The 17,182-nt window shown below is 39.5% G+C and overlaps 1 protein-coding gene across 8 annotated transcripts in view; it reads right to left on the reverse strand.

The window, feature by feature from the left end:
• LOC145974940 (agrin) overlaps positions 1–17,182 on the reverse strand; it is a 324,984-nt gene that overhangs the window by 242,501 nt on the left and 65,301 nt on the right. For 6 of the 8 annotated variants that reach the window (XM_083105057.1, XM_083105059.1, XM_083105058.1 and 3 more), the window contains exon 2: positions 13,829–15,363. In XM_083105057.1, the coding sequence (XP_082961183.1) occupies positions 13,829–15,182 (1,354 nt within the window). In that variant the 5' untranslated portion in view covers positions 15,183–15,363. Of the gene's footprint in view, positions 1–13,797; positions 15,364–17,182 lie in introns of those variants that run through there. The other 2 variants (XM_083105064.1, XM_083105063.1) reach the window with 1 other exon arrangement.

Genomic DNA, 17,182 nt, shown 5'->3' on the forward strand with positions numbered 1-17,182 from the left:
AATTTCACGCGTGGCGCACGTAGACGCCATTCTTCAGTCGCCCTTTTGCATTCGACAGCGACGCACGCGAGAGAGGGTCGTGAGTTCTCATCGGAAATGATGGCGAAGTATTCTCGACCTTCTGTTTCCTCATCCGGGAACGAAACGTGCACATGGAACGCTGTATGCCTGAGTAGATGAAGTTGCTAGGGCATTCCGGAGAGAATATTACATGGAATAAGAACTCTAATAAACTAGAAACGAAGCGTAAAATTGTATCCACTTGCTTCATCATTTTTTCAAACACTCTTTGTCACAAGAGAAAAATATTAGAATATATAAGAATTTTTATAATAACGAGAGATGTGATTACTCCAATAAATTGAATCAATAAAATGGGATTACGATCATATTATCAAGATTAATTAGGCGTTATTAATTGAAGAAAAAAACTTGAGCTTATTAATTAATTTATCATGTACTGCAATGTATTGTACGAAATTGTATCCTCTTGTTGTACCATTTTTTCAAACATTTTTTGTCAAAAAAAGGTCAGAATATATAAGAATTTTGATAATAGTGAGAGATGAATTAGGTTTTATTAATCGAAGAAAAAAATTTGCGCTTATTAAAATTGAACCATATATCGTATAATATATATTGTACAACGGTTGTTCTTGTAGGGCAATTTACATGTATCTGCATCTTACCGCATTTCACGGAAAAAAATCGATAAGTTGCGGCCGCTATGAAAAGATGTATCAGACATACATCCCCGTCTTATCTACGATATACGAGGATAAACAATACAAGGGGATGTTTACTCCTCTCTCTTTAGGAACACTTTTGCGATAAGGACACATCGTATTTTTTGTAAGTGCACTTTATTTTCCGTAAACAAGAGTATCTCTTTATATATCGCGTGTACCGGTAAAACGCATGCCACTCCATAAAAATTGTAGAGCGTTGCGCGACGTAAATGTAAATTGCATTCCACGTATACGGGCAAAAATATTTTCGTTTATTTACATGACATTTACCTGTATCGCGATGTGGATTTTCGTTTTTAAATTTGTTTTAATGTTTGACTTATTAAATTTTTTTCCTACTAACATTTATCCAACTTTTGTATTCTTTTCAATAGGATTGTTAAACATGTATACTCGGAGCTGAAGCTATTTAATCGCAAACATTTGTAGAATTAGCTGCCCGGAACTTTGAGCAGAGGAGGCAAATTTGCGTCTGGATCGAGAGAGATCATTTATGTCTATGTGGAATCGACCCCATCAGTAGACGTGTCAGTAACGTTCCTGTGTTCCAGTTACGAGGATGAGATAGATCGACATCCGCATGCGTCCCCAATCGATTGTATTACAATTGGCTGATCAACCCGATAAGCATGTTGCCGCCTTGATCAGCCCGATCAAAATCGTGATCGAGGATACTCGATACTGTCGATAGATATCTATTACGCATTTGCAGAGTATCGAGGGAAGACCGAGTTAGCATTATTATACAATTTTGAGATCTCAAGTTGTGAGAGGATGCTAGGAGTATCGTGTAACACGTGAGTGATTTTGAAGAAAAGATCTCTCCAAGAGTCAACAGGCACTTTGTACATGAGGTCGATGGAGAGTAAGTCTAATCGGCTTTGGTAGCATCTACTCCTAAGGATCTATCGTGTATTTGTATATTCCTCGAATCTATCGAACTGTTTGCACTCAATATCGCGTGGATTGCGAGTCTGTTTATTGCGGTGCTTATCCTAAAACGAATAAAACGTCATTCAATATAAAAAGCAGACACTTTTAATTAGATGTAGCATAATATTATATATTATATATAAAAGGCGAGAAAGAACGATGGCAAGATTAAAACAAGAAACGTCTCGCCCGACAAGATCAAAAGCCATTTTCGAGTTGCTGCAACGAGTAGAGCGCGCTTGACGCGACTCGGCTAAACTGACCCATTACTTTGTTCCCGGGTGTCGGGAAAAGTGCGGAAAATAGCACTGCGATCGCGGCCACTCGCGCCGGCGATTGATTTCCGCGATATTTCAGAGGGAAAAACTTCTCCCGGGGCGTCTCCGGGCGAGATCGAGCCCGGGCGAAAAATGAAGAAAGTTTCCCCTCGGCGCTCACACGTCTCTTCTAACTGCGCCCACGTGCGCGATATACTTATGCCGTTACGTGTCGATTCTTCGTCTTCGGCGAAAAACTACGCGCGCGAAACGCTATGCGTTAAGTGATATAAAGCGCAACAAACGGGGCCAAAGTGCGGAAACGATGTCCGACAATGGTCGACACGTGATAACGCTGCCGACACTGGGCTGGATTACACGCCGGATTACACGATACCTTTTGATGAATTGCGGAGAAGCCAGGTCGTGACTGAACTACCTTTCTCTTTAATCGACAAATAAGAGTAATGGAGATGTACATGTACATATGCCAACAGAACGAATTAATGAGATAATGAGATAATTGCGAATAGCTTAATTGATTATACCATGAAATGAGTAGCTGCATTTCTTATCATTTTTCTTGCATCTTATTTCCTTTATCAAACAATTCATTCCTCTCAAGCGGCAAGTATCTGAAACTTAATAGTCGCGTAATCGTACGTCGTTACATTTACATTATTAAGAATAAATTCTTTGGGCCACGCCTGATTTTCACTGCAAAATTATAATCATTAGAGATTGGGCGGAGACCAGGGACAGCTGAAATATATATAATATATTCAGCACGAATAATATTAACAATAATCTGTATCTGAACTTTGCTTTATCTGTCGAAAGTTTTTAAAAAATAAATTCCATTATCAAGCAATCTTGTAAAATGGCTAATGAGCTCTTATGTGACCTTTCGATGTTAGATGCATGCAGTTATCCTTTTTCCCCCTGTTCAACATTCTAATATCGAAACTTTCTTTCTCTTTCGAGTCTTTCGTATAAAAATACCTTTTCGTTCGACCAATCTTGTAACAAATCAATGAAATAATGGTACGGCAATAATGCAAGACTTGTCGTAAAATGGGAACGAAGGGCGCGAATTTAGTCCCGTGATTGCAGCCTACTCGGAAATTCCATTAAGCCGTCAACAATTAGTCTTGTCGGATATGATGATAATTGACGATGACGTTATTAGCCGCGTATTACTGCTTAATAACTGAAACGCCAGTTGACCCAGAGTAAATCTTATAATTAGAGGAAGAGCAATGACATACTGTTGTCCGAATTATTGAATATTTGTAAAATAAATTGTAAGACAAATTTAAATACATAAGTAATATATATATATATTTTTCAAGCTATTATTATTATTGGCAAATCGTTAATTCTTTTAAATTAGCTGTCAATTCGCACAATCATATCATCAAATGAAGCAAATAATTTAGGTGAGGTCGACAAAAAAATGTATATAATGTCATTGCATAAAATTTGACAATTATAATAATCATGGATATTATAATAATAAAAACTGTCGCTACAATTTCCTAACTCGATAGATTTTCTATTCAGAAATCTCTCCAAATCTATCAAAAGACAAATTATCATCCTTCAAGACAATTATCTTTATTTTACAAAATTTTTACATCGTGTGACAAATAACATCGAATGAATTTCTTTAGGCGTTTGCAATAATTTGTTGTCAGAACAGAAATTTTACATTAAATATCGATAACTTGAATTCTCAAATTCTTTATCGGGCGAAAAGTACGACGAGGATTGTTCTTAGATTGGTGAGGACAAAGTGGGATTTAAGGCACCGTGAAATGGGTTAACGGATAATTACACAACGAGAAAAATCGAGCGATAAAACGAGCGACGATATATCAAGCTGTAAGAATCCGGCGTTAAGTAGAAAACATTTTTGCACCGCTTGCAGGCGGAATATTAATGTAAGAACGTAATTTTTACGGCGCGAAAGAAAAAATATAGACTGGCATACAACATTAATTTCTTTCGACGTTATTCGATAGCACCGTCTTCATTCGAGCGGTCGCAAATTTCTGCAATAATGAATTAATGTCACGCGATCAAGCGATCAATCTACTTCTATCGGGAACAAGCGGCAGGTATCTGAAACTTAATGGTCGCATAATCGTACGTCAGTATTAAGAATAAATTCTTTGAGCCACGCCTGATTTTCGCTGCAAAATTATAATCATTAGAGATTGGGCGGAGACCAGGGACAGCTGAAATATATTCAGCACGAATAATATTAACAATAATTAAGAGCAGACTTAACTGTAGTGTTGGTTAATCTGCGGCTATTTAATATAGTATATAAAAATGCGAATTTTATTATTTACAAATACGATAGTATTTTATAAGTTTGATAATGTATTTGAAAAATTAATGAAAGAAAAAGATTATATATAAATAATTGAATCTAATATAAATGGATCTAATGAATAGATATATTTTAAAGTCACATGTATATTTCACAAAGAAAAAAAAGAGAGATTATTATCTCTTCGCTTTAATTGCGCTGTCTTAAAATTTGCAACAACCTGGAACAATTTTTATAGTACTATATATTAATAAAAATAATGACAATCCATATCAGCTGTACAAAATTAACTCGTGCGCTTAAATTCTACTTTTCCAATATAACAAGACGTTTCAATAGAAGTAACTCACTAGAGAAATTATAAGAAATTAATTGACATTCGATATGTCTATATAGTATACTGAAAATGAACCGACAGATAGCATCATCTCGCAAAGATCGAGCAGTCCTTCATATCGCTCGACGACAACCGAAGAGACGTGAAAACGCGCGAAAAAGCGAACGTCAATCAACGTGGTGGAAATTACAAAGTTCCGGCGAACTCTCGACCGTAAGTTTGACGTTCTTAACAAGGTGCACCCCGGTCCGGGTGCGCGCAGTTTTTCCGAAGGAATTTTACACGGTAGTCTCTCCCCGTGGGATGTCGACGACCGGGTCTCGCTGCCGGGAAATGGCGCGGAAACTGCCCTTTCCCACCCTCCTTCCACCCCCATCCCCAACTTGGTGAGATCGCGCGAGAAAGAGAGGGAAAAGCAAAGAAAGGCCGCGACGGTTTTATTAAATTAAACGTCAGCTCTCTCGACAAGGCTTTCCCAAGGAGCGCCGCGTCCTTAGCGACCGGTTTCCGCACTCTTTCCGCTCGTCGGAACCGTGAAAGCTGACCGTGCCGGATCGCGTACGCGGCTTCCGCCAGCGGCCAGCCTCTCGCGATGAAATTAAATTTCCTCTTCCCTTGTCGCGCATTTGTTTTATAAGAACTTGTCCCGTTGTAGGTATAAGATTCATGCAACAGATCCGTAACTCTCGAGAAAATGTACACTTCACAATTGTGTTTTCTTCGTGGTAAAAAATAATTTTATAAATATATTTCGAATGTCTTCCAATAAATCTCTCATCTCAGGTTTAATAAATTTATTTATTTATGAGTTTATTTACGTTTTGTTTACAATATTATAATTTTCTCTCGAATAAATGTTTCGAATTATAAAATCAGATTGCACGAGTGACATAATCCTATTATTAGCTATTTTGTGACATCCCCGTTCAGTCCTTTTGACGCAAATAAAATACAACACAGCGAGTAAATGCCGACGCGAGAAGACCATAATAGGAAAACTATTTGACGTAAATAATCGCGACAAAAAGCGCGCGGATTCCTGCAGAGAACGATTCTGGAAAGGACGACGGAGGCTTCTTGCCGAGGGCCGCTGATACGTGAAGCTTTTTCTCACCGCGAAAGTTTTCGAGTTTCAGGAAGCTTGAGGAAGGTTCAGGGCGGCGTGAAAGCGTGGGATGAGAGGAAATGTCCGTAATGGAGCGCCGGTAGCAAGGACCATGGCTGAAAGGAGGAAAAGATAGAAAGAGAGAAAGAGACACCCTCGCGCACACAAAGGGAACATCGTGGAAAGAGACACGGGGAAAAAGAGAGAGAGAGAGACGGCGGGAGCTGGTGGGATTTATAGGTGCCGGACTTATTAACTCGACGGCGAAGTTAACATTAATCTTGACTGCAGTTCTCGGTAACTCGCGAACAATCCCAATCGCTCGCGATTGGCGCGACCTTCCCGCCCTCGACATCGGTCGACGCTGCACTGTTCATCTTCGTCCTCGGAAATCTCGGAGTCGCCGCGAGCGAGGAGAGCGGAAAGAGAAGAGCAGGAGAGACTTTCCTTACCCGCGTGAAAATGAATCGCCGGAAATGCGGAAGCGCGCCATTGTGCCGGTGCCCGGATTTCCGGGAGTGACTCGCAAAGTTGCTCGTTCGACAATCTCCCGTTGGAGAGTTAATTCGAGGCGAACTCAAAAGGATTGGACGAATTTACGACGGATAGAGGGAGAGAGAAGAGAGAGGGAGAGAGAGAGAGAGGAGAGATCGAACTTGCCATGAAGCCGGAGCTCTTCGGCTCCGAGTGCCCCGTGCTTAAATCAACTTGATACTTCGATTAGTTTCTTTCCCGTGAAAGTTTTCGGGCTCAGATTTGAATGCGCACCGTCGGTGCAGCCGAAGATTCTCGCCAGAAACCTCCGAATACTCGGTGCGACATCGCCGTTATCGCGAAAGCGGTAACCGTTCGGAAATTCATTTGTGTATTCGTAATTTAACGATCGCCTTAGTTTACATAATAAAACTAGATATTGAGATAACATTTCTCCTTATTACAATTATAAGTTTTGCTAGTTAATTTTGCTGGCGTATTAAATTATTTATGAGGGAGAAAGAGAGAACATTCGTATAATAATTAAATTATTAATAAAGTAAAATTATGAATAAATAAAATTACAAATAAAATTTCTCCTATTTATTGTCTCTTCAGCAAAATCCATAGATAGTTCGTACAAAATTTATGTTATCTTGGAAGTTTCTCTAATTAAGTGCGGCACATGAAGCAAGATGTTTTATCGTGACGAGTACGATGCGTATAATACTGTACTTTCTATTTCGCTACGTTCTCTCATGGACGACATTTCCTCGTCTCTCTTCTCTATCTCTCTCTCTCTCTCTCTCCAATTCTCGTAATAATGTAATTTGAAATCGCATGAAACAAACGCGCCGGCTCTTTACAGAATGGTAAATCCTCGGCATACGAACTCCCGTTGTGCTCGCAGCGCTTTTACAGCCTGAGAATTTATCTCGCCGGTGAATTTGGTTTGTATCAGTTAAAAGGGTGCAAGTTTCGCCTCGTAATTTCCAACGGTTATCACGTGCAACCTAACAAATTTTACAGCCGCAACGCGCAATTTCGCCAATTTTACAAGCGTCATTCCAAAGGCGCGATAAAATATGCATCGTGATGCAAAGAGTGTCCTTTTTTAAATAATTCGTTTTGTATTATCGCGTTACTTATTAATTATTAATATCACCATATCACCATATCACCATATCACCATATCATGTAACGCGATATCACCCCGGTTTCTCTTTCTCTCGCATATTTCTAAATATAATAGTTCATCGGTTCATCATTTTGACGTTACAAGAATTATTGTTAAAATGCTGATATTTTCGTATTCATTATTAAATTCCGTATATATATCGGAACACTGATATTTTCTTTTCCAATATCAAGCGTACCGCGTGCGCGTAGCTATATAATCTTCTTTCTCTTTCTTTCCTTTACTCTTGTGTGGCAAATATTGATATAGAATATTGACGTAATAATTTTAGTTGAATTCATGTTGGAAAAAGCTTGTTCGGGATGCTACAAAGTGACTTGGCTCGCCATTTATCTATTATCCGTAGATTCAATTGTCTCTCGCTCTTCCCTTCGCGAACGCAATGGCAATCAATATCATTTTACTTGTCGCGAAATTCGAAAATGTCGAGAACGAAAATGGATGGGGATTGCGAGAGCGTTTAGGCATTCGATGGATCATCGTTCGCTGCAAGCGAGAAGGTATGGCCGACATATTCACGATCTGACTATCTTCCGCGTAGCGGATCAAATAACTGCAGAACCCCTGCACCGCGTAGAATCTCGAAACTTTACATTCGTGCGCAGTTGCATGCAGAATGTAACGTGTCATGTAACGCGATTATCTCGGATGGAACACGGAGGAGGGAGAGGGTTGGTTTATACGCGCGGCCGAGAAGTATGTATCGAGTTTAACAATGTTGAGGAGTGAGTTGCAAGTACTGCAATATTATCTGATTCGCGCGCCCTGAAGCGCACGCGATAAGAAACGAGAGCACGTCGCTTAACTCGGAGTTAAACATTTCGCTCGTAAGGATACCGGATTTATCCCGCCGCGTCGAATTATGCGGTTGCTTGTCCGAGATAACATTTGTTAATCTTACAGATGTTTCGTACAATTTAAATTTGCGAAAAAAATTTGAAAAGCAAAGGTGATGGAATCTTTTAGTAGATGATCCGAAGATTTGATTCGATCGATTCAAGATCATGATCGACACTAGATTCTACATTATGTATTCGGGATATCTTAACGGAATATTCCGCTTTATCCTATTCCGAGGAAGGATCTCTAGCAGGTTGACGACCCCGCGATATTTACATCAACATAGACGCGCGCGCGCGCGTGCAATGCCGGTATATCCAGAAGCCGACAGTGTCTGTAATTTATGTGGAACAAACCCTGGGTTTATATGGGGATCGTACGACGGCGGATAAGGAGCGGGCGAGATATCTCCGGCCTTAATATGATCGGCGACGCCCTTAATCCCGAAACCCCGAGCAACCCGCCCTCGCAACCGCGTGCTGCAAGCTTGCTCCAGAATGAGGACGAAATGGTGGAATCGCGGAAAGCTCTCATAAAGGCAGATGCGGACGCGTGCCTTACATACTGAAGCCTGATTCTGCGCCAAAGCCATTGCACTGTATGCTGCCTGTATAGGGTGTCCCATCGCGAAACCGTCACACGCAGACTGAGGGTTCCGAGGATTCCGAGATCGACGTCAGTTCGATGAAAAATTAAAGGCACTCCTGTTCGCAGAGTTACTTAATTCCGCCTCGTTATACGACTTTGTCCCTTCGCGACAATTTGCCTCACGGTTCGCCCAGGTACAATGGGAGCGCAATGAAATTGGAGCCGTTACGGACGGAGCATTACAAACGGCGAACGCCGGCTGCACCGGCATCCAAATCGAATTTCCGAAAATTCCGGCGAAAACATGACGTTCGACAAACCGGGCGCGGGAGGACGATAGCATCCGGGATTCCTACGCGCGCCGGGATTCCGTCGCGGTGAATGTATTGTCTACGGGACAATGCGGAGGCTGATTGCGAAGCGGCTGGGCGAAAACTTGACCCGAAAATAAACCGAATCGCTCGAACGCCTCGGTCGACCGCTGCCAAACGCAGTCGTTCGGAATATACCGAGGAAGGGAACTGACTTGGTATCCTGTACAGGATATTTCCAGTCGCTACCGGGTGTATCCTCGATCGCTAACACGATATTTTATATGTAACGATGGAATCTCGATTTTTTTTAGATTACTTTCGATGAATTTTTAATTGACGATAATTAAAATTGACATTTAATCGCAGAGAATATTTTAAATTAGCTTCAGATATAAAATCTCGAAGTTATTCTATAACTCGAACTTGTCTCTAGATTCAAATCTCGATTCAAATATTCGATTCGATACGAAAATGTCGCGACATGTCATGTATCGCCTGTTGAATTTTCATCAAATAACGGAAAGCGCGACTTGAAACCGTTCGAAGAATTTGACGGGAAGAATTTTCGGTGGCGATATTCGGGCGGTGTGGACAGATATCCCCTGTGTAACCGTGCACCCCGACGATTCTTCGATCCAAGCACCGGCCGACGCTATTGTCGTGCCATCGCAGGTCGATCCTGTCGCTGTCGCTCAGGAAAGCAGACATCGGCAGGAAAAAGTGGCTTACGCGGCGCCGAGTCACGGTGATTTGCAAAAGAGAATTCGTTCATATTCACCTCTCTTGAACCAGCTTTAGATCACGCCTGTCACCTACTCAGCGAATTTAAGCGTATTACATTTTTAACAAATTTTATTATCTTATCCTATATATTCACCATCTCATATATCACCCAAAATATCAGAAATAATAACAAGATGACGCGAGATACAAAATATTATAAATAATAAAAGCTGTGTCCATTAAAGAAATGGCTTCCAAATTCGCTAATGGATCCCTGGAGAAACGCGGAGAACGAAAAGACGCCACAAGCGTAAAAGTCTATTAACGTAAAATACAAGGGTGGCTATTTTCAGACGGCAATATTCTATAAACCGAGCAAAAATGGAGTATCTATATCGAATATCGTGCCCAAAATGGAGTGCGGCGAGAGACGGCAGTTTAGTTTTACTTTCTCGGTAATAATGCACGGACTGCTTTTCCGCTCGATTGTAAATACGGTCTGACTGCTCTCCGGTGCGATTGTAAATACGATCGGAGCGTGCACGAAAAGCACGCCCGTTTTTCCCAGACGACTGAATCCGCTCGATCGCAATGAGACGGTTTATATTCTTCGCAGGCGCGATGGAAGCTTCTAAACACGTTACGGTGTGTCATAAACGCCACAGGAAAACAGAGGCGAATATAGAAAAATGTTCAAAGAGGCGAAGAGATTATCGGTATGATTCACAGAAAAGATTCAAGTCATTTAATGTGAAATTTATACGAATATTACATAAGCTGTTGAAGAATGAGACAAATTTTTTAAATCTTTTTATGGCATTTTATATTACAATAGAAATTAAGGTAAAGGTTTTAATAAACATGTATATTGTTATTCTTAATTTTGCTTATGATATAACTTAGGGAAATTTTATTATTTAATAAATTATTTAAAAAGTGTAAAAATTAATAAAATTTTCAGGGAAAAAATTATTATTTTTCGTTTTATTAGGTTTGCTGGAAATTGATTTTATGTAAGATATAAGCAAATTTGTCTTTGCTTTCATTTTATTGTATAGTCGTTTTTTTTTCTTTTTGTTTTTAATATATATATATATATATATATATATATATATATACATGTGAAAAAAAATAAATTATAATCACAAATGAAAAAGAGAGATATGCTTCTTTAGCATTAAATATGCGTCATTGACGGATCTTTCCTCATATATCCAACTCGTGAGTCGCGAATTGCGAAGAGGATAAACGGAGGATATATTTTACAATGAAGTTATTTTGAAGTTCATTAGCAAGGATAGCATGCAATTCTCTCATGTTAAACGCATACAAACTTTTTCTACATAAATAGGTTTATACTTAAAAAAATATGATGAATTAAGTTTACGTATCCAATTTACATAAAATTATTCTTGCAATATTTTTTAACGAAATATCAATCAAACATTTATATCGTACGAGAAGGAAATATTTTTTTTCTATTAGCATCTTTTTCATATAAATGAAACGTAATATGTAAATGCATCACTATTTCAACATCAACTTATTTTTTTGCGTTTTACATCGTTAAAGGTGGCATATATATCGTCCTGCAAAATTTAAACTTAAAAAATATTCGTTTTATAATTCACTGAAATTTATAACTCACTAAAATAATTGAAAATAAATCATCTATGCAAATTATGAGACAGTGGACTGCCATGGCAGAGATTTCATGCGTTATCCTGTAACAAGCTTATCTGTGAGGAAAGGTTTTGATATAGGGCTTAACCGTGTTTATAACCGCGTAAGTAGAAAAGTACTTTTGCACACGTTTTCACGGTGGTATATTTATCGCAATATTTCATGCAGCGCGGAATATCCTATTTTTATTTCACTTCGTAGACATTTCCACCTAAAAATGTCTGTTACCCAACTGTCTGTTACGCGCTTATATCCACGCTCGCTACATTCTATAACATTTTCTTTCAAAAATTATTTAACAAGATCCATTAGTGACTTTGAAAAACAATCTCCCATGCGCGAATCGATATATGTATATATAATCTCACGTTACGTGTGATAAGCTAAATAAAATATACCTGATCATTTGTTTTTCTTTATTTACGCGCAATAATTCATTATTATTTATTAATATAATAATTTATTTATTATTATTTATTTATTTTATTATTTAATCATTATTTATTTATTTATACCGCCTTTCTTGACGATAAAAATAGATTATATCTAATAAAATTTGTTGTATAAAGTTTTTTAAGGTTGTCAACGTTCATCGCCTAATCTGCTATTATTACAAATATCAAAACTTATAAGACGAATCTGTGTGACTCCACTCTTCCTTTATAATAGATCACATAAGATTGCTAGTCTTCCCAATAAAATGATTTTGCGTTCCTTTCTGTTGCCACTCGTCCTCAACAAACACGATCGTACATGAAGCGAAAACAGATTGGCCCGTCCGGCGTGGGGTCCGTCATTCTTTTCCACCTATTTTCTTTAAACTCACTGGTCCGCCCTCCATCCACCGGTCGCATTGTAATTCCGACTGAACAGTTTCGCTAGTGGCAAGTCCCTACGTGCTCGGCATGTCAAATTCGACACATAAAACTGGCGCAGAGACAGTAACCGTTCCGGGCTTAACGTATCGTCGGCACGTGTCACCGTCACCGTCCTCGTCGTCGTCGTCGGCGGCGTCGTTATAGTCGTCGTCTATCCTTGCATTACTATGCCATTACTATGGCGAACGCGCGGACGCTCGTAAATAATTGGTATCGGATGCTCATTAACTAAAACGCCCGCCGTTATCGGCGAGTCGGCTCACGAGCGCCGTAACGCGACAATAAAATGTGCACAGTGCAATATAGGATGTCCCGAAAGAGATAAATCAATCTTTCCCGAAGGTGGGGTAGTACTTTCAATTGCGCACTTTCTTTCAATAATTAATTAAAAGAAATTAAATGGAGAAAATGTTGCAATATTTATACAATGCAAAAGATAAACAAATTTTGGGAACATAAAATTCGAGAAGATGACACATTATATTTTTTTAATTTCGAGCAAACTAATAAAAATTTGAGATATTTAAAAGAAATATAAGACAAATACACACACATACATGTATAGAATTTTCCCATTTAATTCTTGAAGAGGGAAAATTGTTCACGTGTTTGTTTAGAAATTTGTAGTTGAGAAGAAACGCACGGCATCTAGGGCATCCTATATAAGGACGAATGGCACGTCTTATTAGCAGGCGGTGAGCGAAAAAAGAAATAACGCAAGATATTTATTAACAGTGACGCTTCGTCTTAAATGTTCAATGTTCGTGTTGTTCGTTTTATCACGGTTCGTTATCGAGCATTGCCTTTAATTAATCATTGTCGAGGAATTAATTTTAATTGAATTAACGAATACGACTGTCGTTCGACACATTATAGATAATTTGATATAAAAAAACTTAATACATTATTAATATTTATTTAAAATAATAATACTACTAAATTGAAAGAATTAATGCAGCAGATTTGTAAATGTGTAAAATCGTAAAATTATATATTTTACATATAATTATATATTTTACATATTTTCTCCGTAATAAATTATGATATAAATACAAATCCTATGAACGTAATATGAAATAAAATATGATATAAAATATTAAATGCTTAATAAAAAAAAGCAACTACTTTGAATTTACATTAATACAGATATCTCGATAAATTTTTTAATGCATGCAACATTCAATATATAAAAACAAGGTTATAAAAAATTACTGTTACAAAAAAGATCTATAGAAAACATTTTTACGCTAAAATACATTTCCGTGAAAAATGTTTATCAATTATTTTCATTCGAACAGAAAGCTAAAAAAAAATGTTTGTTTCGCGAAAATTAAACATGAGAGATAAAACTTTTTAAAAAATAGAAATTCGTAAACTCACAATTGAAATACAGTAATATTCGTAAACTCACAATTGAAATACAGTAATATTCCAGCGACGAAAACAAAGATGACGACCAGGAGCACCAGCAGGAGCAGCAGGATGGTTGGCCTGCACCAAGGACTTCTGATTACTTCGGTTTGCCTGCTATCCTTGGACCGTTTCTGATCGACTACCGCGGATTCACCGCTAACATTCACCACGACGCCTTTGTAAGTGTACTGAGGCGCTTTTTTATCCGCCAAAAAGCCGTGATCGTCCTCAGGATCCGAGTAGACCCCGTAGGCCTCGAAATTACTCTTCCTATAACCGTTCATCTTCTCCGCACTGGTCTCTTCCTGATCCTGATGCTTTCTGGTGTATGCACCGGACGAGGACGAACCTAGTTCGCCGATCTTCAGGGTCTGATCGTAAGACTTATCCTGATATCTGGACGACGTGGTACTCTCGTACTTGGATCTCTCGTAGCTCTTTGAGCTCGTTAACCCGTACTTGGACTCATAATCACCCTTGCTGCCGCCCTCGTACGTCTGTTCGTCGTACTTGGACTCGTAGGTAGGCCTGGACTCATACGTCGGCTCGTAGGACTTGGTGCTCTCGTACCTGGGCAAAGTGCCGTACATCTTGCTGACCGAGTGGTATTTACTCTCATATTGTCTGGCTGGTGGTTCTTGCTGTCCGGAGCAATTACCGAGATCGTAAGCAGAATCGTGAGTCTTTACGCCTGACTCATAGCCCTTGGAGGCAGCCGGCTCGTAAATCTTGCCCGGATGATGGTGGTGATGATGATCCTTCTTAGGCTCCAGCTTTAGTGTTTCCTCGGCGTAACGCGACGCGTACTTATAGTCGGTCAGATCGCGCGAGTATCGTCTGCTCGAGTCCGACAACTCCGGATAAGCCCTGCTGAGCTTCTGTGCGTCGTTTCGATCGTAAGGCGCGTCCAGATCCGACTCCTGATAAGTTCGCTGATCCACGCGACGATCGGCATATCTCAGCCCGTCCTCCGGATAGATTCTGTTGTCGAACCTTTCGAGGTTCTCCCGATCGAAGCCGACGCCCGTCTTTCGATCGTAATTTCGGTATCCCCTCGACTGATCGTGATAGGCTCCCTCGTGATAGGCCGGCGCCGCCGAAGCAGACGATTGGGGATCCTGATAGGACTTGATCTCTTGGTACTCCAGATAACGGGAGGACCTACGCTCGCTACCATAGTCCATCGAGCCCTCGACCACGTTAGGCAACTTGCTGCTCAAATTCTCACCAGTTCCGGACAGCGCCTGGCAGGTCTCCGCATGCTCGACCAGATTCGGCAGCCGCGACAACGAGCTACCTGGCGTGTTCTCCGTCAGGTCGAGCTTGAGACCGTTGCTGCTGGTCCTGCGCATTTTCGGGGATTCGCATGATCGTTCCGGGACGACCGCGCTTACGATCGGTGGACGATAACCAGTCGCTGACGACGACTAGTTGACGATTGAAGTTTGTTGATGATTGAAGCGCGATTTAATCAGAGATGCATTTTTGTGTTAGTAGTGGATTCTTCGAGGGATTAGCGGGTGAGCACAAAGCCTGGAAGCAAAGAGAGAAAAGAAGAAGATTGTTAGTGCGGTTAGTAAGTAGATGGTAAGCAGCCTTAATATTTAAGATGTTTTTCAAAATTCATTAAGTTAGTATATTATCAAAAGTTTCCTTTATCGTTTTATTATTCTCCAGATTTTTAATAAGCGATTTAAGACAATAGATCTCATCTTAATGCGATAATTATTGATTTAATGTATTGATAACAATTTGTCAATACATTAAGCGCTCGATCTTAATTGATTCATAACTCCCAGCATTCACTTTCCCAGCACAGAAACGAATATTGAAACTAGAAAGTTAAGTGTAGAAAAGTTTTTAATTAGTATTCGATAGTTCTATTCACTTCTTGATCTCTTACAATAGCGGATTTAGCGGATTAGGCAGGTATATCTATACATGGTTCGTTATCGATACGTGTATCTCTCTCTCTCGATACGGCATTCAGGGCAGCAATATTCTGTAAGCGCTTCTCCAGACTGCGATTACCCTCCGCATGCTCGGTAGCTCACGAATGGCCGCTACAGCCAATGATGACGATAATACTCGATCGTGCGTGACCGAAATGCGGCTGCATCGCAGTCAATGATAATGCGGTCGAATACATCGGTCGCGGAATTTCGCAGAAAATTAAAGTTAAACACAATGAATAAACGACGGCAGTGTTGCAAGCAAACAATTTTTTTATTTTATAATTTTCGATTCGATTCGATTAAGCGCGATCTACTTCTCTCCTTGCGATTTCATCTTTCTTTCCCACCTTCCGAGAAATCGCGCTCCCGTTTGCCGAGTAGTAAATTCTACGTTTTTGTATATCTGCGACATTTCCTCGAGGACATTTAATATTAATGCTAAAATAATAATATGCCGATCGTGTACACGCGGTAGCGTAAGAGAGTCACGCAACTTTTATTACATTATTATGCGTGTTTCAGATGACTTCGTTCAAGTAAATTGCATCTATGCTAATGCTTTCATTATAATCTCATAAACTTTTCTGCTTTATTTTTCAAATAACATGCATATTATTTTTCATAATTTCAGACAAGAAAAAAAATAAATAAAGAGGGAGAGAAAGAGAGAGAGAAAGAGGAGAGAGGGAGAGATTCTCTTATTATGATATATTACACATTTTTAATATAAGTTTGTCATTTTCTAGGACTAGCATGATTGATATAAATCAATCGCTGTTGTTTAAAAAATATCTACATTCTTCGGTATAGTATATTTTGAATCATCTGATTTAACAAAGTCTACGATTAATAGAATTTCGATTTTAATCTGATTTTTATCTGATTTAACAAAGTCTACGATCAATAGAATTTCGATTTTAACTCGTTGAATAGACCAGTATATGCAGCGCTGTCAAATTGACGCTGGATCGATAAATCACATTATTGAGCCACGTCTCTTTCGATTACAGTCAGTATATAGTTCGCCCAGCTCTGTTCTCATTGTCAGTCGACGGGGCGTATTCACGATTGAACGCCCACGACGGATCGATCGATAATTAATTAAACGCGATTGCGGAGGAACGACAAACGTCGCGTTTCCGGAAGTTTCTACCGGATGTACCGACAAGAACGCCACGTCTCCCGTCTCCCGTATTTGTGGACTTCTTCGAGGACTGTTTCGAAGGCAAACCTACGTCGACTGCGAGACGACGTTTGCATTACATTGTCATATCACATCCGAAACGATTGATCTCGTTAATCCTGAACGAATGAGACGACGTAACTTTAGTCGAGTAAAGTTTTAATCGTCCGCCGACGCTGATTTACTGCGAGCGCTCTGTGAAATTTACGAGAAT

The sequence above is a fragment of the Camponotus vicinus genome, unplaced genomic scaffold, assembly GCF_025532165.1.
Source record: "Camponotus vicinus isolate PSW18456_S1 unplaced genomic scaffold, iyCamVici1.0 SCAF_7, whole genome shotgun sequence".
In the NCBI taxonomy this organism is placed as follows: Eukaryota; Metazoa; Arthropoda; class Insecta; order Hymenoptera; family Formicidae; genus Camponotus; species Camponotus vicinus.